This window comes from Apostichopus japonicus, chromosome 18, assembly GCF_037975245.1.
Source record: "Apostichopus japonicus isolate 1M-3 chromosome 18, ASM3797524v1, whole genome shotgun sequence".
NCBI classification, from domain to species: Eukaryota; Metazoa; Echinodermata; class Holothuroidea; order Aspidochirotida; family Stichopodidae; genus Apostichopus; species Apostichopus japonicus.
Genome location: NC_092578.1, coordinates 9,434,577 through 9,459,046, shown reverse-complemented (window position 1 = coordinate 9,459,046; position 24,470 = coordinate 9,434,577). Strand labels below are relative to the sequence as shown.

At 35.7% G+C, this 24,470-nt stretch overlaps 1 protein-coding gene across 2 annotated transcripts in view; it reads left to right on the top strand.

Annotated features, from left to right (window-relative positions):
- LOC139958901 (tubulin monoglutamylase TTLL4-like) overlaps window positions 1-23,926 on the top strand; it is a 47,727-nt gene extending 23,801 nt beyond the window's left edge. For both annotated transcript variants that reach the window (XM_071956337.1, XM_071956336.1), the window contains exons 10-17: window positions 1,077-1,175; window positions 1,942-2,076; window positions 2,775-2,912; window positions 3,773-3,878; window positions 12,381-12,591; window positions 15,180-15,250; window positions 18,132-18,232; window positions 19,100-23,926. In XM_071956337.1, the coding sequence (XP_071812438.1) occupies window positions 1,077-1,175; window positions 1,942-2,076; window positions 2,775-2,912; window positions 3,773-3,878; window positions 12,381-12,591; window positions 15,180-15,250; window positions 18,132-18,232; window positions 19,100-19,268 (1,030 nt within the window). In that variant the 3' untranslated portion in view covers window positions 19,269-23,926. The remainder of the gene's footprint in view (window positions 1-1,076; window positions 1,176-1,941; window positions 2,077-2,774; window positions 2,913-3,772; window positions 3,879-12,380; window positions 12,592-15,179; window positions 15,251-18,131; window positions 18,233-19,099) is intronic.
- The last annotated feature ends 544 nt before the right edge of the window (window positions 23,927-24,470 follow it).

The following is a 24,470-nucleotide window of genomic DNA, read 5'->3' as shown; positions in this document are numbered from 1 at the left end:
ATTATATGTGGTTTCTTGAAACAATGCAATGTATTGTCATTTACAAATGGAATCTGGTAATGCCAAACTGTTCCAAATGATCCCAATGTCAAAGAAACAGACCAAGGATTACTACTGGAGTTCAAGCATTAGTGAATATGTGGTATCAAAATTTAGACTTGTTCAAGTCTGTGAACAGTCTCCAGTTTGGATTATGAAGCAACAACATAAACAATATCTAATCAAAAACTGCAATAAATGTTTTTGCTAGTAATGTGGGGTAGATATTAAAGATACTTAAACTATCATGTGGCTAGTTATGATGGTTTGGGATTCCTACCTCTTTAGCATGTTTGGGGAACAACATAATGTGATTCATGACTCACCCCTGAATGTACAAAGTTACCTTTAAACTGATTTTGTATTCCTTGCGGGAGGCGAAAGGAATCTATGCAATGGTGATGGCTTGTGTGTGTGTTTGTATGTGACACCTGCTTGTAAACATAGTAAGTAAAAAAGTACGTCTTGGTTGAACTTCGCACTTGATATGTATATATATATATATTTATTTATATATATATATTAATATATATATATTGATATAGCACTTTACTTAAAGACTATCTCAAATCACTTTACATGAGAACAATAAAAACCAATATAGATCCTGCTTGGTAAGTACCAGAACTCTTTTGAAATTGGTAGAGGTCAAAGGTCATTTAGAGTTAACCTAGGTTAATAATGTATACAATGATAACTTGAAAAGTGTAGCTTGGTTGCAGTTAATACTTGGTATATAAATTCCCCTTGGAGCATACAAGAATCCTTTTGAAATTGGAGGAGGTCATTTGAGGTCAACAGAAGTAAACAAAAATCTGAAAATCTTGTAAACATGATAACTTCATGTACTTGATAAGAAAGTCTGCATTTGTGCAAGAATCTTGCTGTTCACTTGATACCAGTAGTGGTTAAAACTTTGAAATCTTGTCTTCAGATTTACTGTCTAGTTTTATTTTGCAAAATGTGGCAAATAATCAATAGGCCAACTGACCTTCAGGTTAATTTAATTTAACACTTTTTATTCCTCTGTATTTTAGGAGTCTGATAGCTTTGTGGGGATTCTTAAAGCAGAAGGGAGTAGATACAGCAGCTGTACATGAGTCTATTAAAGATCTCATCATCAAAACCATGTTATGGTAAGTTCTATCTGACTCTCCCCTGGGTCTATATCTGACCCTCCCTGGGTCTATATCTGACCCTGCCCTCGGTCTATCTTTGACTTTCCTCTCGTCGTCGTCATCATCATCATTATCACCATAATCATCATCACCATCATCATCACCATGATCATCATCATCACCATCATCATCATCACCATCATCATCACCACCATCATCATCATCATCATCATCATCATCATCATCATCATCATCATCATCATCATCATCATCATCATCATCATCATCATCATCATCATCATCATCATCATCATCATCATCATCATCATCATCATCATCATCATCATCATCATCATCTTTATCATTATTTCCTAATAAAATTGCTCCTTTTTTTCCTTTTTGCCTTAATCTTTCTTTCAACAATACTTTCTCAATATTGTTACCTGTAGTGAGTATAGATTCTTTATGTGAATTTCAGGTCTGATTTACAATGCTTTCTGGCAAGGTGTTTGATATTCATGAGATGTGGTACAAATAAGAACAGTTCTTTCATGCAGTTGTTTACTGTCTTGTCTTAGAGAATAGTGAAATATTAAATAGTGAATTCTAGTTAACACCATGTATGCACCACTACTTCTTTGAGAGAATTGAGAAAAGTGTCAACCCCTCCCCCCCTCCCAAATAAAAAGCGGGGAAATGTGGTGAAGGTAAATATTAAAGATATTACATACAAGTACTTTACTTATGAATATATTTTTAATATATATTTTTTCCCTTTCTATAGTTGTGATTCGTCAGTCAATAGTATGATCAAAGCCAACGTCAGGAGCAGGTACTCCGTCCACGAACTCTTTGGTTTTGACGTCATGCTTGACGAGAATCTCAAGCCTTGGATCATAGAGGTCAACGTCTCTCCTAGGTAAGCATAACCAGCCTGCTACTTTGCTAGTATCATGCCCTCACCTTAGAAGGCCTCAAGTGATGTCTGGAGAGGAGTGGTATGTCGATACCCGAAGGAATACCAGTTAAAAACAAAAGCCTTATAGTATCAAACTTTATATAAGACACAGTGATCCAATTACAAGCTCAATAACTTGTTCCATTGTTAAAGATATAAAAGGCGTAATATTGCAAATTGCTGCATAATTGTCTCTTTCCCAAACAAATTGAGCAAAATTCAAGGTTTCACATCTGAGTCAGGGAACAGTTTTATGAAGATTGGAGATAGACCAGTGGGTTGATATTTACTTTCACCATAAACTTTGCTCAAATCTTTAGACTGTTTTACTGCCCAAGTTCCTTTTTAAGCCATTTTCCTAATGTTTCACTCGATATACTAGTGCAATGTATAGAAAGTGAGTCCAATGAAGCTTCTATCCTCAAAAGGTGCAATAGCCCATAATTGTCTGTTCAATGGCTGCTACCTATTAATCAGTAGTTGTCTGGAACAATGGCCAAATACCTTTGGTAACCCACACTTCTGCAAAGATGGCCGGAGCAAATAAATGGAATATATGAAACCTTCTTCTTCTTTCATTGTCAGTGTGGAATTTAAACCTGTAATGTTCTCTGCATATTCATTTAACTATTGTATATTGATGTTTTCTTCATGTCTAGCCTTCATTCTAATTCACCCCTGGATATTTCAATCAAGGGTGGTCTGGTCAAGGATCTACATAACATGGCTGGATTTCAGATTCCAGATAAGAGAGAAATCTACCCCACCTTGCAACCATCCAGCAGTACTAATGCCAAGTAAGTCTACAGTTAATATCTTTGGACTTTCTAGTTTTTCAACTCTTATCAAATTACTGATGAAGAGAGAGCGAGGGAGAGAGAGAGAGAGTGGGGGATGTGGCAAGGAAATTTTTCCAGGGGCAGTTATAAATTGCTTTTGATTTTCATTGAAATGACAGGGCCTCGCAGGAAAAGGCAATTTTCAAAAATTTGAAAGTGCACCGAGGCATATTTTTTATTCCAAAGTGAGAGAATGCACACAGAAATGACAGATAACAGGAACAATTCATGAGATGGTTCTTAAAAGTGTGCACGTCAAATTGTATGTTTACTGCAGATGTTTAACAGCGGTTCCTGGCGCAAATATCGCTGGAGTTTTGGAGACAATTTATTTTATTCTTGGACCAGTTTGATAATGAAATTTAATGATTGAGTCAATTATTAGGGTACTCGTTATAGGGACACGACAGTTGTTGCCATCGGTAACCAGATAATTTTCAAGGGATTTACGGCAAAGGGAATGGGGCGCTGATGGCACTTTGTCATCAATATGTCTGATATCTGGTTCACACATTATTCGGTCCTTGTATTTTATAATATCTTTATAACGATATTTAGTGGTAACAGCAGGAAGGGGGTTTGTGTTAATGTTGTAAAGATTTTTTTATTTGTTTCCAAATTCTAGCTGAGTGGGCAGTTCATTTGTCAAAGGACTATTGACATTATCACCTTAAAATGATCTGATTTAAATGATATTTTGGTTTAACTCAAGTCAATGTGTACATGAATAAGGTATTTAATGACAATGCTTCTTGTCCTTTTTTCTCTCTATTCCTCTCCATGATACTCTACCATTTGTTTTCTTTGCCTGTCTCCAGGGCCAATTACAAAGATATCGTGTTGGACAAGAGAATGTTTACGAATCACTTGACACAAGATGAAAGGGCCAAGCATGCTTTCTATACTCAGAAACATCTGGATGAGGTAAGAGTAACAAACAGTCTGTCCTACATCATCATCATGTTTCTTCATAGGATAGAACCTGTCGAAGCCCTCTACTACACAAGTTATAATGGTGATGTACAATTGTCATTGGTTTGATTTTAACATGTCGTATGCCAGCATCGACGAGTTCGGCACCACCACCAGTAAAAAGAAAATAAACAGAAGTAACTTTTGACTTGTTTGCATAGTATGCTTGTATGTCTTTGTACATGTACACAAGGGTTAGGAGCTGTGTGTGTGTGTGTGCATTTGGTTTTGCCTTGAGAGTTCAGTTTGAATTGGTTTGTGACAATAAAGGATAGGTTAAGATTCAATAATCTGTAATATATTCTGTTTAATTTTCTTCTTGGAGGAGGAAATAATTAAAAACTTAACTGTGTCTGTGAAGATAAACAGTCAAGATTCACTAAGTTTGGATTGTAACCTTTACCTTGCATGAATTTAGTATTGGAAGGAGGTCACGATTAATTACTTTCCAGATACCCCCCACCCTCCCCCTCCCCCCTCATCCTACATACTGCAACCCAAAATATATGTTTCATTTCATTTACAAGGTCACTAAGGTTATTGTAAGGTTTCTTTAGTTTAAACACCCCAGTTGCCATGAAAGATAACCTGGTGTGTTATTTTTGTCCATTGTTATCTCATCATACATGCAATGTATAGGGAGATGAGGTATCAGAAATGTGAGGAAGTGTGTGTGTGTTATTGGGTGGGTGTGTGAGTGAGTGAGTGAGTGAGTGAGCGAGCGAGCGAGCGAAAAAAGTGTGTCGCTTAATCCTCCTAGAATGTAAATCTGATCAAGTTCAAACTTGGTACGTAGATGCCTGACCATGTAAACTTGTGCCTGCATGATTGATGGTGTCATATGTCAAAATTTTAGAGGTCAGGAAACTTAAAAAATTGGTTTTAAGCCATTTTCTGCTTGACAATATGTAGGAAAAGTCTTTACACCACATGATATGCAGAAATGATTAGACAATATTTTAAATAAGACAGATTAGGTGTTTAGTTAGGGTTGGTGTCAAATGTCCATTGAGTTAAAGGTAAACTTGGTCTAAATTGTTCGGAAAAGTGTTTCGCGAACTCCTCCTAGACCGTAAGTTCAATCAATTTCAAACTTGGTGGGTAAGTGCCAGACAATGTATTGTAAACTCGGCAGGGTGATTGATAATGTCGTATGTTAAAGGTCACCAACCCCCCCCCCCCCTCAATTATGTTAGCAATTTTCAGTGTATCATTATGTTGGAAAAACTCATGAAACCACAAGATATGTAGAGAATAATGGGGAAAATTTTAAAATAGTATTTAATAAATACTATTTATGTAGTTGTTAAGGGTTGAGGTCAAAGTTCAATGTAGATCTGTGCTATCATAGAAGAGATGTGATCTGCAACTCCAAGGATTGCTATCTTGTTTGTTTTGTAAACAAGAAGATATCTGTAAATTCTTAGAAGAAGAAGAAACAAAATAGTTGTGCAACTTTGTTGGCTTCACTCAGAAATGAATTATTCAGCAGTTTGTTTGGGAATAGTTTAATAATTGCTTTGATTTGAGACATTAATCAATTACTTAATTTGCATGAGTCATGGGTAAGACAATCAATTTTCTCATCCAGGCACTGCTTTTCTGTGAAATGTTTGAGGGATGAAATTGCAATTTAGTCCTTCTTGCAACTGTATGCAATGTAGTAAAAGTTACATTGGCAGTCTGCTACATGTTAACATGAAAATTATTCTGTAATGTTGATGAGGACCCTGGGCAGTTCAAGAAAATAAATGTTTCACAGACGGCTTGTCTAGCTAGGTGTGTTAGCTACAGAGAAATCTTTCCTGGAAACTACTGTATCAAATAGTTACATTTATTCTTGCTCAGAAAAGTACAGACATGTTCTATCAAAACGGGTGAGTTCTTGATGGGACAGTCATGAACGGTTATTTTCGAGCCAGTAGTGGGGATGAGGGAAGGGAATGGGGTAAGGTGAATTCAAAACAGCTCAGAGAGAAATGGCTAATCTCATTACTATGCAGATTTAAAGTCATGAAGTCAGAAGTGTGTGATTTTTCTTCAGTACTGCATGTCTTGCACCTTTGATCAAGCTCTGCGGAATTTGACAGAAAGCTTCCATTTTTGGGGACTTACACACAATTGGCTCTCTCATGATCATCATGAACCAGGACTGCCAAAAATTGTCTCTGCGATGTAGAGAAGTTGAAAAGAAAACAGGCAGGTCTTTTACTCTGTGATAAACTGGACCATTTTAGGGAAAGTGGCATCAGTGGAAGGCCGTCAAAAATAGGTTGCATGACGGAATGGATTAAATAAATTCAGGTAACTTTCTTTGAATATCAGCGGTTGTAAAAGGGAATGGTGGAGAAATCAATCTTCTAGGTCATTGGACGAGAAAATGAACATTCACGTGGCAACGCGGCTAACCATGTGACTTGCTATTGTCATAGAAACGTCATGTTGAGTATTTGGAAAATGGTAGTATTGTGAAATTTGTACAATGTTTAATCCTTGCCATGAATAAAATCGGTGTGCGTCGACATGTGAGTGTTACAAATACCTCTGCAATGTTCACAGGGCTACTACTCTCTGATATTGTGATACTGACTTAGTTCTTGGACAAATTTAACTCAGTTGTTCCATCATTCGGGTTAACCTACAGGTTTAACCACTCAGTGAAATATTGTTTGGCAAAGAATCACAAAGTCTTTACATTTCTCTGTTTTTTTTTGGGAGGGGGAAGGGAAGCAGGGGGGGAAGAATGTCACATTCAATTGTCATATAAGGCCAGGACAAGAAGTCCACAAAGACCATGGTTTGGGGTTCATTCTTTTTCTAATTGAACAAAATACTGACATTTGATGAATTGGTTCAATAAGGTGTCCATCAACGCTTTACACAAAATTGCCAAATAACCTCTGGGGCAATATTCCTCCTGTTTGTTTTAGTGATATTGAGAAGGTTTGATGATATTGATAGTACCCAAAGACAATAAAGGGTGGTAGAAATACAATTTAAGAGCTGTGTTAATAAATTGGCACATAGTGGGTATGAGAGCAAGGTGATTGATAATGCTATACAGTAGTTTGTCACCCTCAGGGGAACAGGCGATGACAGCCTGTCTTAAACAAGACTGATTATATCGGTAATTTTTGTCTTTAGGAGTGTTGAATGAAAATTGAGTCTATGATCCTTTGAACCGTAATAATGTACTTAGAAGAGGAGATTACTCTGTCCAATAAAGATGATAAAATGGGAGTTTATTGATGTAAAATCCATGATTAATTTCACATTAAACAGGCATTTATTAATTATTTATACGACATAACCCAGCTGTACACCAAATTGTCTTTAGTCATCTTCAAATTTTCTGTCATGCCCTTCAAAACAATTTAATACAAAGTTGTTAGGATGATAAAATAGCTTGCCATCTAGCATTAATAGTTCTGTATACTTTAAAAAATTCATAATTATACGTTGATGACAAAAGAATAGTTCAGAGGTTTTTAATATTAATCATAGATACCCTGAAAATATTAAACAACACTTCACTACAGCATTTACTCATATGATTTACAGGTTGAGAGAAAATGACATATAAACCTTTACACATCCCCCACAAGTTTTAAAGGTACTGTACGAAAATGGGTTGTTATGTCACAGATTCACATTGCATTCATATATCCAACCTAGGTGGACTACAGACTCCATAGTAAACCAAACTTATAGGTGTTTAAGAAGGCTTCAAAACATTCCCAAAGAAGATTTTGCCATTCCAAATGCCTTACACTGATTAAAACTTGTACTGTATTGCTTGAATCCACCCTGTGTGCTGAAAGTTGACTTATTCACATATAAGGAGTACGCCCACATGGGTAAGGGTGGGTGAGCCCATCAGATGTATTGAATTATGTACAGGCTTTTAGCATCGATAATTCCCTTCATTCAGTTTAGTTTACTTTGCTTGACTTCTCTGACTCCATTATAAGTCACAGTACTATACATTTACCAACACTACCTTTAATTCAGTAGTATTAGTGGTCTGAAATATTGATACAACATCATGGTATAAGGAATGTTTTGTGGAAACAGAACTCAGCTCTATAGGACCTTGAAATACTTTAGGCAAAAGCTTTTATTCATCGATTTGCATTTTTCAGGTTAACTAAGATTAATACAAAAGCTATTATTCATTGATTTGTATTTTTCAGGTTATCTAAGATTAATACGAAAGCTTTTATTCATCGATTTGTATTTTTCAGGTTATCTAGGATTCATACGAAAGTGTTATACATCGATTTGGTAAAATCATTCACGCTAGCAACTTTCTGTTTGGTCATTTTGTAATGTAGGAATGATTCTGCATAGCAGATCTGTTTTGAACATTATAACTATGCTTGATATACCATGAACTCATTGTTTTTATTCCCAAATTTGGTTGGTTAATATATGGAACGGTGACCAAGCTGTGTGAGATCATTGCCGGCAGTCAGTCGACCAATTTGATCGGTTAATGAGCCAAGACAATGTGGTTGAACCTTTCATTTAGTCACAAAATAGACACAGTTTCACCAATGGAATGTTCTAAATTGTCGTGAACTTCAGTGGTTATTATTTTAGGAAAGTATGTCAAACTTTAGTTACACTCCAATAGATTTCATATTAAAATATGTAAATAAACTACTACACTTGTGTTAGTAATTACTGCTACCCATGCATGGCCAATTGCTTTGCGGATGCTTTTTATCCATTCAGTATCGCCCGTTTGATTTTGTTTCAGTGAGCCTTTAATGTTGACTTGATGAGCGGTACTGTTTTCATTTTAAAATGCATATAGAAACACATAGAAACAGGTTATACTCTGTAATACTGTACCTAACAAACAACTGTAGCAAGCCTTGAAAAAGTTGTCGCTTTGACTTCAATATAATTCTATGGTATATATTTCAAAACTTAACCAAAAAAACAGCAAGGGAAAACGTACAAGTATCTTGGACACAAATTTGTACCTTAAACACAAATAACACAAAATTATCTTAAAACAACAATTTTCACCAAAAAAAAAATGTTCTTCCTGAAAAAACTGAGCAAATGTGCTCAGTTAACATGGACCCAGTTAACTGAGCACAACTTTATGTGCTCAGTTATATTAGAGAACAGGGTTTCTCTCCGGGCTGAGGTTACTGACATTGGAATCCTGTGATATCCAGAAACTGATTCACTGTTTTCAAATATTAAATTTGACACATTTTTATAGTACCTCCAAAATACATCAAGCCTGCAACCTCTGATGTCTACTGTATTTATCTTTCAAAGTTTCCCAGCTGGCCTCTGGTTTACCTGCATCTTACATCTATCCATTGTAGCAAAACAAGAGGAATAATATTAAGTTATTATTTTATCAGCTAAAAGTATTATAAAAGTTGCCAGTCTTGACACTCCTACAACTACACAATTCATGATTTTGTAAATTTTAACAGCAAAACTGGTATTAACTGTCCCATAGAGACACATGCTCATCAGGTAGGTGTATGTATGTATGTGTGTATTTTAGATCCTCCTGCAAGCAGGAACTCGGAAGAAGCCTCATTGGCTTATCAAAGCCGCAAGCTGACCAAAGTCAGTCTCCTAATTCATATTTAACGTCCATGATTACGAATTGTCAATTGTCAACAATTCTGTAGCTGGACAACATACATTAATCTTGGAGTGACTCATACTCGGGACCTTATGATTGAAAGGCACTAGCGTTAACCACTGAGCTATCACTCCAGGTGTGTGATGGTTGACGACCTGAACAGGAGAACAGCACACTAGTATTATAAGAAACAGCATATTTAATGTTGGCGGTCTTTCAGTATTTAGAAGAGCTCTCAAAACCACAGGAAGGTTAATGAACATTGTAAGTGATAGGTCGATAGTGATGCAGAACTGTCAGGTTCTCTAGGTGCAGCTGAGCAGTGACCTTACAAAGTTTGAGTTTTCTTTCATTTTCATTAAGTTTTAATTTATTCATACTTACATTTGAAACAACATTGTGTTACATGCTAGCTCTATTCAAGACCTAAGGACAAGTGCAAATACAATACTGTCAAAATGGAATGCCAAAACTATATGATGATGTTCAGAACTGGACAATGTGTCCATGTTCTTAATGAAAAGTCCACTTCTAAAAATGATCGGTCCTAGTTTTAAGTGTATATCCATGTTCAACCTTAACTGTCCACAGTCTTACTGATATGTCCATGTGCTAAGTAACACGTCGATGTTCTGAATCTTATATTCATGTTCGAGCGAAACATTTCCAAAGTTCTATTAAAAGATATTTCCATGTTCTAAAACAATTGTCCAGATTCTAAATGAAGTGTCCATGTCTTAAGGACATGTCCAAGTTCTGAATGACATTTCCATGCTCTGAAGGCCATATCCATGTGTTAAATGATATGTCCAAGTTCTAGATTCTATGTTCATTTTCTAAAGGATATTTCCATTTTCTGAAGGCCATGTCCATGTTCTAAGTGGCATGTTCATGTACTAAGTAACATGTTCATGTTGAAAAACTGATATGTGGTAATGTAAAGTGACATGCACATAATATACAATATTAATATATATCTATTATCTAAGCATCGTTGTAGTTGGTGCTCAAGACGTTTTGGTGGGCATATAGAATGCCAAATGGCTCACCAAATATGATGTTCTGAAACTGAAAGATCTGTGAAATGATGTGATAAATATGTGGCTGTGTACATGACACTCTATATTAACATAGCACTAGCATAAATGTAATTAACATTCAGCTACATTACGTTACATCATCAGTAGCAACGTACTAATAGTGTACTTTAAGCCCAACCTTTCCGAGTGTCTTCCAGCTCTTCATCACATCCGGTGAGCATTCCATATGTCAGAAACTGCTTCCTTAATGCAGTTTCCCACAAAATTATGCAACTTCCTCTTAATAATGAGGTCATCTCAATTTTGACAGTCAGTGATGTCATCAAACTGGGTGGGTTTATGCGGTCTGTTTCACTACCCCCCCACCTCCCCCTCTGGGATCAGTGGCTAGCTGCCAAGCTCATTAACGAATATAAAAAATGGGTGGATTTGAATCAATGGATCAGGAACTATTCAAGCATGATGTTGTGAGTTCCTGCCACTGTAAGATTCAATTATGAAACAGATGGCCTGTGGTACTCATGTGTGACCTCCACAACTCCAGTTGTGATGGACGCTTTGTTGTCAGTGACGTTGATTGGAAACCAAAATAGAATGAGCATGTACAGTATATTGCTATTTACGGTGTTAATTATAGGTTTGTGTGTCGTTCCAAATGAATTGTTGAAGTCATTGAGGTTCTGTCCTCGTTTGTCGTAAACTTGATTACAGAGAGTAATTAAGAAATAACATACTGTAGGAAAGTGTTACCATTTTCTCACTTCCCACCGTAATGACCAACATCAATGCGTCCACCACCCACCCTCCCTGCTTTCTTATTTAATTTATTTTTATTTTTTGGGTGGAATTAAAATTATTCTATGTGAGTTTGATGAATTGCCATAGTTCAGTGTTGTGTAAAAAAAGTTCAAAGTTAATAAACTGTTCGATTAGTTGCTCTTTAATTAAATAATTAGTAGAGCTGATACTTTGAATGCTCTGCCTTGTTGACACGTTTTGCTTCTTCTTCCATGATTTTCTGGACCTTTTGTTTCAGTTTAAACGAAGAGTCAACAGCTTATAAAGAACAACTAGATAACATATTGTTAATAGCTATTGCCATATTGGTGTCATTTTTTTAAGGTGCAAAAAAAAAAAAATAGATATTTAACTAACAGTCAGATAATATCTTCATTAATATTATGATTATTTACAAGTATGTACCTAAAACTATATTGGTGGGGTAAAATTGTTGCAAATTTTAGAAACTGTCAACCAAGCACAGATATCTGCTTTTAAATGGTCTAAAATGATTAACTTACAAGCAATTAATATGATAGTTTTTGTTTCAAAAACAACCTTTTTGTGTTGATTTGGTTTATTAATCCGATGAGACCAGTTAAGCAGTAAAAGTCTCAATTAAAACAATTTATTAGATTATCTTATCAACTTTTATTTCAAGTATCAAAGAAGAGTCCAAAATGTTTGTTATTTGTCCAGTTCATCATTTTTGTAAATGATTAATGGGCTAACAGGTTTTGCAGTATATACTGCAGTATATGAAAATATCTGGACTACAAAATCTTTACATTTGAATCAGTTCATTCATTACTCGCTATGGAGATCCATATATTGTAATCGAAGTCCTAGAAACGAGTGACTTAATATATCTTTTGTAACTTTTTTGGAAATTTATAAACAGATGTTATCATAAATTTTCCAGTTGTTAGTAAACCATTTCTTAAGGAAGTCACTTTGAATATTAAGTTCCTTGTGATCTGACCATCTTTTTCTTTTTCCTTACGAAACTTGCAGCAATGTCGAATGTCCGTTCTGGACACGCTCACTCCCGATGACCTGCGTTGCCTGGTACACACAGAGGACGAGATGAGCAGGTCGGGCCACTTTGAGTGTGTTTTCCCAACCTCTAACACTCACAAGTATCATCGTTTTTTCGAATCGCCACGGTATTACAACATTCTCCTGGATGAGTGGTTACGCAAATACAGCAGGCAGCAGGCTAAAGGTGAGCAATTATGCACTGTACCAGCACCAGACCGTGTTATGTATCAGCATTTTAAGTAATCATGTCAGCCTATTTAAATCAGCTTTGTTGAGTTGGCTATTTTGCTGTTTCTTTTTAAATCTTTTGATGCAGTTCAATATAATAGTACAAAACTTTGTAGGTCATTTGCTTGACTGTTACGCAAATACAGCAGGCAGCAGGCTAAAGGTGAGCAATTATGTACTGTACTACCACCAGACCGTGTTATGTATCAGCATTTTAAGTAATCTTGTCAGCCTGTTTAAAAATCATCTTTGTTGAGATCTGTGGCTTCTTTTTTCTTTTTTAAATCTTTTGATGCAATTCAAAGCTAATAACACAAAACTATGTAGGTCATTTGCTTGACCGTTTAGTAATAGTTAAAAATTTGTGAAATTTACCAATTTGATTTCAAAGGTATTTTATACTAAAATGAACACTGTTCCAACAAAGAATACCCGAAAAAGACCCGATATGGTTGAGAATGGTATGAATTTCACATATTACTCTCATTTACCTTAATTCAATGAAAATTCTATTTTCAATAAGTAATAGGTAATTTTGGCAAAGTCGCTGACCCATCTCACACAGTTGCTGAAGTTACCAGAGTTGACAGAGCCGATGGGAAAACAAACAACTTGTAGTATTTGTCTCCAAATTGATGTTTCCTATGTGTTGAATATTCAATGATCTGAATTCTGAAGTGGTTTCTAAGATGAACGAATCACAGTCCGTTTAATGTTGCATAATTCAGTGATTTATATGCTAGCACAGAGCTCAAGATAGCTCAAATATGCAGGTGTTACATTTTTTTTTATAGAAAAGTCACCCATGAAAACCAAATAAGTTGATCAACTCTCAACCTCAGTACCCTTACTTTGAGACTGTAACAGTGTGATTATATGACAGTGTTATGTGTCACTTGCTGGATGAATTTCATTCTAATCTCTTTCTCCCCCCCCCCACCTTACCTGGGTCATTCCACCTCAAATCAACCAATTTTGTGAAAAGTTCCCAGGTGACCCCAGACCCCCTCAGATTTAGATGAAATTTCATAAGAACCATTGAATATGGCACAATTGAACACCTACAAAAAAGTAAATCATACTCCATGTCATGTTTGAGATATTGCGCGTTGAAATTTGGTCGAATTGGCCTTTTTGTGCTTGTGTGATTCGCGAAATGTGATATTTTTATTTAATCACATCATTAACGCTTCACGCACATTTAAATTACTTGTACCGTCACAACTCTCTCAAGACCTGCATAGCTTTAAATCTCAAAGTTATATATGTATCATGTAATCATAATATTATAATGAGTGATATGATCATTGTATCCTTGTTTCAGTCAGCTGAATCAAAATGTGACATAACAAATTGCTTTAGATAAAATTAATGACAATTAATCACAACATTAACGATTCACGCACATTTAATTTACTGGTACCTTCACAACTCTCACGAGGCCTGTCCTGAGATTATAAGGAACGTCATTGAAATGCTTCAATGTCCTTACAATTACCACACATTGATGCTCATATACAAGTAAAAAAAAGTTTAGCACACTTCAATTCTTTTAATCGATGAATGCTTGCAGTTTGGCTGGAATGTTCTTTTAAGTCTTCATGAGGAAGAGTGTACTGGCAGACCAATGACACAAATAAAAGCTTGGATAGTATCCAACAATTATTGTGGGCGTTTTGTGGCCAAGAAAGTGCATTGGAGTTCTTGGTTTGTTTCATACACTTCACAAAGACATTTCCTTCCTGTGAATGTTCCACTACTGTACCAATGTACCACTCAATGTCGTACATTTCAGCGATTGTAACACCTGGTTGGTGCTCTTTGGAGTCAGCCTGTGGTGGAATATTATCAGAAATGGATTCTCTCTCCTCTGCATGGTTTCTAATGGGCACAATTTTGCAGTGGTGGTCATTGGGGAGTCACCACATCTCAATCTTTCCACCATCAATGGGTCTAAAACTGTGATGAGATTGTGTTCCTGCAATCGTTTATGATGGAGTCTACACGTGATACACAAGTAGTATTGTTCTAGAATGTAGTGTCTACATGTGACACACATGTGATATTCTAAAAGGTTTAAACAAATGAGTTGACCTTGTGCATGGAAAGTTATCAGTATTTGTAAAGCAAGAGAAAAAACCTGAAAGGGGACTGAGGTTAGGTTAAAGCCAGAGAGCAATAAGACAGAAAGGAGTCTTAAAGAAATAGTCCAGGTCGAAATTTCTTTCATTTTCAATCATTGTGATGAGGTTTCATCAAAATCTGAGAGGATCACCTGGGGACCTCTGGTTGATTTGACATGGAATGACCAACTTTCTTCTGCAAACTATTTCCCAATTGCTGTAGTATCAGCTGGGAACTATCAAGTAAAGCTTTGTACAGTTTATCGCACCTCGAAAAAAGAGATATTCTACTTCCATTTTCATCTTCCTGAAAATCAAGATAATAGATAGTTATACATATATATATATATATATATTTATATATATTAATATATATATTTATATATATATTTTTTATACTTTCTTATCTTTTACTCTCAAGGTTTGTCTCTGCTGGAAGATTTTTGCTCTGAAAAAGTTCACCTTGGTCTCTGCAAGGATAATTCACACGTGGTAGGTCATTTATGAAACACATGTCCTGTTTTGGTTTTTATGACGTTTTGTTGTTGTCTCCTTTTGTGAAATATTTCTTCAGAGGCGTAATCCTCGTCATTCGTCATGCTGGGTAAGAAAGAGAACGTCTGGTTACGAGACAAACAGTGTTCAGAGTAATTTTGACATTAACGTAATTGTCATGCATAACCGGGAAATTAAGTGATTTTGTTTCCCTGTGCTTCTTGCTCGTAGCATCAGACTTTGTGGAAAGAAAAGTCATGATTTTATCCTGCAGTCAAACCTTCGTCATCTCAGCAAAAACCAAAGGTTACATTAGTAGTGCCTGCGCAACTTTCAAAACAGGCTTGCATGAATAAGTAATATCACTTGCAAAACATTACAAAGTTTCTTTAAAATGAAGGTACCCCCCTGCCACAAAAACAAACTATGTACAGAAAAATAAGTTTTACATATATACTTTTCTCACTCTTCTTGTCTCCCTGAGGTTTTGCCCTCAGCTTAATCTTACTGGATTGAACTTTACAAGTCTCCTCCATTTTAATAACTTTACCTCAGATGGCAGAAGTGCAGTAATTTGTTCATCTTAACTCTTTAATATTCCACAGCACTAATGTTAATCTCAGTTATAAGAAATTCCATCTTTTTGGAAAGTAAAGAAATAGAGAATAAGAATATCATTTCATGTTAGGAAATGACAGGATGGTGCGATTTTTCTCTCTATATATTCTCAATTTAGCAATGTTCAAAGCTTTGGTGATTAGTTCTCTTGGTTTAGTTGAGAACTTACTGTACAAAGGCAAGATAATCTCTTGTATCCTATCTCCATGCTGTGAACTTAATCCTATTATATTTAGAGTTTAACTATCAATACCTTGTGATGTAGACATTATCAAATAGGCATGGATGGACTGACAGTGATCTGGGTTCTCCTAAACAGTCATTGCACCATCTCCTCTCACCCTCTCCTCACCTGCACCCTCTCTGATAGCGACATAAATCGTTATAGAGCAGTGAGGTGTTGTCCACCTTCCCCCACTTTAGACAAATCATGGAGATTAAGCCTACTTCTGAGTACGACTGCCTGGATAAAAACCCACAATATCGGAACAAAACTTGTACGCAGGCACTCTAAATATGGGATCTGAATAGGAGACTGTTTTAGCTAGTGGAACGCCATGATTGCTCTGGGATCTGCCGATTAACTTGTAGGCTGCTAGGAACTCCTTTGAGAAACATTTAGCAAATGTTAGCTTGCCAAAATTTGGAAGCAACCCTGGTGTATATTAAGAGTTACTGTACTGAATGATCCACATTTGTTGTAAGAGGTTTGCTTTGGTTGAAATTCTTTGTTATACTCTGCCAGTTCATTTAATCAACAGTTCATTTTGAGTTTAGTCAGGAATGATAAAAAAGTTCATCAGTGAGCTTCTGCTGCAATATAACCTGCATGTTATGTCAATAACATCATGGGAAGGCTCCTTTAACGTCTCACTAACACATTTATTTTGTAATTGGGATTGGATGGTAACTACATCACCCCCATTCACACTCCTCTCCAGCGTGTCACTGTTCGTAGGTTACAATGTAGTGTCTATGATTGGCCATGTCCCCCCTATGGGCCAAAACTGTGATTGGATCATCGATCTGTGGCAGGCTTTATTTAAATCTACACATCTACTCTATGCACCCCTGGCAACACGACACCTTCCAAAGACAAAAATCTGCAAGATAAAAGAGCACCGCTACCCAGTAGTAAAATTAAAGAATTTCTTCATCAACTGATAATATCATATTTTAATTTTGTGAGGAATGAGGGTATTTCGATTCATTTTTGATCGCATTTAATGGTTTTTTACTCCTACCTCGCTCCTCATGCACTTACGTGTCTCCTCACAAACATTACTCTATCATCCATCTTGCAACAGTGTACAAGTGGTGGTACATTAATACTGTACAAACCTTAAAAATTCACCGTGTATATAAGATATCTCCCACAAATCTCATATTCTGGCTCCTCTGCATAATTTTGGGGATTCCATTTTAAAGATTCTGATTCAGATGATGATAATCTTGTGATCAGGTGATATTTTTGTGATCAGGTGATATTCTTGTGATCAGGTGATATTCTTGTGATCAGATGATATTGTTGTGAGCAGGTAATATTCTTGTGAGCAGGTGATATTCTTTTGATCAGGTGATATTCTTGTGATCAGATGATATTCTTGATATTCTTGTGATCAGAATATTATGTGAGAGCGTGGTGGCCGATTGGCTAAGGCGTCGGACTCGTGATCCAAGGATTGCTGGTTCGATTCATGCCTAGTTCATTGCATTGTGTCCTTGGGCAAGATGCTTTATCTCACTTGCCTGTCTCCATCCAGGGGTTAAATGGGTACCTGTGAGGTAACTTGTCATTGAGCGCAGTATATAACTGTTGCCGACTGGAGGGATTGTCTCTGGGACAGGTTATCATTGACCAGGGGTAATATACGTCTGTAAAGCGCTTTGAGACTTATCGTTGGTGTAAAGCGCTATATAAAAGTCAAATGTTATTATTAAATATTATTATATTCTTGTGATCAGGTGATATTCTTGTGATCAGGTGATATTCATGTGATCAGATGATATTCTAGTGATCAGGTGATATTCTTGTGATCAGATAATATTCTTGTGATCAGGTGATATTCTTGTGATCGGGTGATATTCTTGTGATCGGGTGATATTCTTGTGATCAGGTGATATTCTTGTGATCGGGTGATATTCTTGTGATCGGGTGATATTCTTGTGATCGGGTGATATTCTTGTGATCAGTTCAAGTTCCTATAAGTCTTGTCATCCTCAATTTGTTTTACATTACCTGGGTTTGTTTACATTGCAGTGGACGCCGGTGTCGAGTGTGGTGGTAGCCAGAGACTTTAGGACCTCAAGTGCGCCCTCCTCCAGTATAGCGACGCCCACTCATCCATCCTTGAAGAAGAGGTAGATATCAGTCGACATTGATCACCAGAACAGAAATACATGATAGGATTGTTATATTGAAGTACAATGTGTTGTATGCACTTGGCATTACAGGCAGCTGTTTGGTATTGTTACATTATGTGAAATGTTAAGAGGAAGCATTCAGAGTGTTGTTCACAACAAAATTGTAGACTAGCCAAGCTGAGGTTAAAGTCAATTAATATTCCATCTACTGAAGTTAAGGCAACTTGTCCCATTGTAAGACTTAAATTGGTTTAATGTTAATGGTATTCCACAACGCTCTTTGACAATTCCCCTCTCATATTTTATTGATGACATTTGGTTAGTCTTACTAGTTCATACAAAAAAAAAAATTCACAGAGTAATAGGTAAAGTAGAATGACACTGTAAATTAGTTGTGAAATTAGTTGTGAAATTGCTTGCAGGATTTGGAATAATATTAGCTCCTTAATTTCTTCTAAGGAACAAATGCCCGAAGGCTTCAGGTTTGAAGTGTGGATGTTGTGACAAAAACCCCTTTTTTTTTAAATTATTATTATTATTAACAAAACCAAACTTAATAATTTGTTTCAGAGTTAGGTTTTTGCAGTGTCATTGCCTAAAATTACTTTCAAGCAGAATAGTTTCAATCTTTGAGGTATTCTTGGTTAATATGGAAGTTGTAATGGAGAACTAATCTAAATCTATGAGAGAATAAAAAGATCTGTTCTTAATATTCTATGTATAATAAGTATACTCTTTCTTTAATTTTCATGTTTCTTCATGAGTATCTTGCAAACCTTTGCCCCTACAATTGACAGACAGATAATCTTCAATCTAGTCGTAACTTTGTATCAAACAGTTTCCTCTTTCTCTCTCTCTCAACAGCTCTTCGGCTAACCCTCTTCCTAAAATCAGACGCAAGGTCATCAAAGGTCGATCCCTCTCTTCAAGTGGAGTCATCCCGTCCATGATGTCCGCCTCCAGGATGAAGCCTCATCCGCCTCCGCAACATTCCGCATCTCGTTACAGTTCTGGTTACTCCACCCCGAGCTGACATGGCGTGCACCTATCCCCATTGACAACGCATCATCATCATCATCATCGTCCACCTAACCTCTCGTACAGCAAGATGAACGTGAAACGGTGTCCATCGTACAAGGTTCCCTGCAGATTCCGTCTGCTGCCGAAGATGCAAGACACCACAAAGAAGAAGAAGAACCACAGAACGGGCGATAACTTTCTCCGAAAAAACCGACTGTGGTGAAAAATGCGAAATATATTGTTAAAAGAACCAGTTCAGTGTAAACAAAGGTAGGGAACACAAGTTTCCCAAACAAAAGTTTGATACTACCTGGTATATTTATTGGTGTTTTGTAGTCTGTTAAAGCCATCTTAGGGAACTTACGTCACAGCAACAGTTAAAGTAGGATGTTAATTTGATTCGATATTATTCAGTGTAATGCTTTTACATTTATTCATGATCCTGTGAAGCTGACAGTCATATGATGGTGTATTTTAAAAATTTTCTTCATGTCAAGCTTCCCTAATATTATTGTCTCAGATCGGAAACAAAGAAATGCCATTTGATTTAGACCTTGAGAATGTCTGCAAATTAATATGAATTTTGATCACCAATGTCAAGGAATAAAACTCAGAAAGCAATCTTCGAATTTAACAGAGGACCACTTAGTGTGATAATATCTTTTGACACAATTAGTACACTGTTTGACGACTTCACTGCATGCTTCAGTTAGGACCTTCAGGGATTTATGTAATCAATCTAAACTTAATTATATAAAGTTCCCTTTTAATATATATGAAAACCACAAAATAGTTATAGCAGTTATAGTAGTTATATTCCGGTGTAGTTCTGAAGTTTTCAAATTATGGTGATAATTACACGGTGAAGATATAAATGGTAGATCAGATTGTAATACTCAAGTGAAAATGCAAACATGCTTCTTTGTTAATGGACAAAACGATTAAATCCATGGCGCAGAGGTGGTTTGTCATTACAAGTGTTTGTACCGGGTACGTACAGTGTGGGGTCTGATAATGAAAATTCGCATCACAACCGATTTGGTGATGCAAGTTCCCAGTTCATCGTCATGAGTAGGTAATGTTCATTCTCATCCCATCTTGGATGGAAATGTGATTCCACACTTTATCATGTCTGTCACTTTATCATGGCTGTGGTTCCGCACATTATGATAATCTGATAGGCCTAGAATTTTAACAAGTTTTAGCCACATGCTAGAAAATGCCATTGCCTACAAATGACATCTTCTATCGAAAATAAAGTTTTCACTGCCGTTTTTCTGAATTATAACAAACATCAGTTACTGTACAGGCATCGGAGAGCAGCCGGATTATATTTGCTGATATAAAGCATTAACACAGGGCTTACCTTAGGTATGAAAATTGATTTCTTCAACCGCCGGTTGTGGAATCCACTTACCAAGCAGTTAAGTTCCCAATATCTGCTGACAGAAAATTGCCAGTGCCTTCTTATTCTACTGACAAAAGGCAAAATTCACTGGCAATTGACCTTTAAATAGCCTGAAGTATATAGATCATTCATGTATGATTGGTATTTAAATCCATACCTCATCCTGATGAAAATATCCTTGTCTAATTGGCTAATGTAAATTTGTACCTCTGGATCTGGTTTGTGGCATTTTTCAGCATATTGCAGAGGAGTTTTGATTTATAAGAAAGACAAGAATGCGTATTAAAATCCTTGAGATATTTCATCAAATGAAAGATTCATTGGTTATGCAATTATAAAAAAGATCATTAGAATTAATAATGTTTGTTCTTAAGGGTTTTGTTTTTCCTTCACCATGTTTCAGTTTTGGTGTTGAAACTCTCTTTGAAGTCTGTGCAACTTCTAATACTTATGTCTTTCTGTTATATGATTTCATTGTTTCGTTTTAAACAAAATGCCTTGACTCAATCTAATACCAGCCTTTGTAAAAGCTACTTAAAATTGAAATATTAACGTACTTGCTTCCCTTACATGATTGCTTGTCTCCACAGGTTGCCTTATTTTATTTGATTATATTACTTTATACTACAAAGAATATACACTGCTAAGAAATTTAAACTATTTAATATAAGTAACTTGAAACAGTATTGATATTTATTCTAAACTTGTATAAATGGTATAATAACTTTGAGGTTTGTTTAAATTTGAATTGCTTATTGTTGGTTTCTGCCATAGAGTTAAGCCTTACTGTCTGGGAAACACAGTGCTACTACAGCCAGCAGTACTGACCAGAGTGGACATTAGGTGACCGGACTCCACCGTGTTAACATCGACATTTGTGAAATGTGCTTATTGCTATGACTGATTGAGATATTGCCAGCTGGAACTCATATCAGCTTCAGTCAGGGAAAACTCAACATTTAGTTTTTAATTCCAGACCGGCAGTTAATTCAGTGTGTGGTGGTCCATGACTAAAACTTACAAGTTTCAAAAAGTGTTATTAATCACAGGAAAATAGTTTAGCATTTGTGTGCCCATCAATTATTCAGTGTGTGTGTGGGGGTGGGTTGTAAGTCTACACAGACTGTCAAATCCTATAGCTGAGTTGAGTTGGGGCAGTGTTCGGCCAGCTTGACTATCAGTTTAATCTGTGTTCAGTATTTGTGCCATGCCGGAAATTAATTCTTGAAGAAGGACGGATAAATCTAGAGGGAAGGTTAGTCTTGACAGGATGGATGTAAACGACTGCTCTTCATGGTTAAACCAGAATATCATCCGCCCTCCCCCCCACTCTTTGAGTCTCCTATTGTTTTCATGTTTTGTGGGTAGCATATGGAATGGAACAGTATGAACACAAAAAGACATAATTGCCTTCAGTATGGGTACAACTATGAGTATAAGGCTCTAAGCTTTAGTACAGGTACTGGACTTGTACTTACAACTGTACTATTAGATGTAGTATGTTGTCATTGTTTCATGACTGATACATATTCCATGATGAAACATTACTAAGACATGTGATTTAATATCCAGATGAAGATATCTTAATTCTTATACAATGACAGATTTGTTTCTTCCTTATAACATTTTCCGCGGGATACGGATCATTGAGCCGTGAATAATTAGTAGTCGGACGTAAGGATGAAGAAGAGATGACAAGATGTAATGAGGCGAAAATTGCTTTGCGGAAATTGAGGGATGCGAAAGCTATGCTTTGATAAGGATGTTTAATGCAACCTGTCCTACTTCAACAAAACCTGTTGACTGCTAGTCTCATGGAGGGATGTTTTGACATTATTTATCATGTCACAGAACACTCAGTGTATAGTAATAAGGTATACATTCATGTAAAGGAATTCATGACTCATGTGATGTTCTGGTAGAACTGCATTATAACTAATCAATATTAAAAATTGATGCATTGCTTGTCAAAAGTAAATTGGTATCTTGCAGCTTGTTACACCAAGTAATGATTTAAACATAACATCAGCTTGGTACTATACCAGTTATGGAAAAACTTTTCTTCAAGATATTTTCTTAATTTTTGTCCTGAATTTAACATTTTTCTAGTGTTCCATCTGCTGGTTAATGTCTCTGTTATAAAAGTGAGATTTGTGTTCTGTTCCATAATAATTGCTATAAACTTGTATCATTGAAAAACATATTAATAGGCAATTTGCAGTCAGGTTACAATCTCAAAATCAGCTCTTGAACGATTAAGTATTTGGCCCAAACCTTATATGCAAATGAGGTACATTTACTGTGAAAACATTACAGGTGTATCTGTTCAAAAAGTGTGTTATTGCAGTTGTGATTTACAAACATGCATATGTTTGTCAGTACTAAACAAGACTTTGGACTATAGCCTTAGGTTTTACTATTCGATAATGGATGGTAACTTGGCCTGTACTACAGTTTAAATAAAAAATTATCTTATGAGGATAAATCATCTTTTTTTCCCTAACAAAACATATGTGATGACTCTAATAATACACAAACTAAGATAATAGGATATAGTCAAAACTCTTCTGTTTTAAGGGAGGGAAACCTTATTTGGGGTGGGGGGGGTAACCCAACCCCACCCCCTCCTACACCTATGGACTACAGACACCACTTCAAATTTGTAGATTTGTCTACGAATCAATCCATCTGTGTTTATTAAGATCAAAGTAAGATTGTATTTGTTGATATACAAACTATACTATCGTATCTTATCATATAAAGCTACTAATTTATCCTATGTTCAAGTCATATTGTGGAAGGGAAGACTTACAAACACTGCAAGCACAGCAAGATTTAACTAACACTTGTTCATTTTGATTAACATGATATGTATTAGTCTGGTGTTGACTTGACACTGCTGTTGTATAGGGCATTGTAAGCATTTATTAAACATGACTTTAAGTGCAATAAAGGTATTCTTTCTATTTATTTTGGAAGAGGCTTTCTTTGTCTAAATCCTTGGATCCATCAGCTTTCATAACAAACTATTTTGGTCAAAAATTGATACTTTGCTAATGGATAATGTTGGTCAATAATTTGATGACTTGTTGTTGTGTGATTGTCCCAAAACGATGGAGCACTTTATATTATTCTGAATCTCCTGGGTGTTTCAAGATACTTGGTTTATTCAGATTAATATTAAATAATATGTTAAATATATGGAGAAAGATGTTTCTGTTCTTGAATATTAATCAGTTCTTTCTGTTACATTTTGTAATAATTTGAAAAACTCTTTCCTTGCATTTTATTGTAATTCTACCAATAGTCTGGTTGTGAAATGTTAATGTCGTTAATAGCTCTTGTAGGTGGAACTAATTCAAGGGAGAAAAGCTCATAAATATTCATGAGATATCAGTAAAGATGCATTCGTTGTCAATGAGGATAGGTGCCATAGTACTACACAATTTCTTTATTTTTTGAAGTGTAAATTTTTCTATCAGTCGATACTATTTTGAATAAATTACCAAACTTATTAAAATAAAGATAAATACTGATTGTATACATAAGTACCAGGATGTTACATTCTTTAGTAAATTCGCAGCTGCTGCAAGTACAGTATTTGTTATTGTAAATTAAAGTCATTCAACAGTCATTCAACAAATATATGTATATATATATATATATATATATACATATACATATATATATGTATGTTATATATGTATGTATGCATATATATATATATATACATATATATATATATTATATTATATTTATGTATATTATTTCTTGTCAAGTGCTATTTCTGGTAATTTTAGTGCCTTC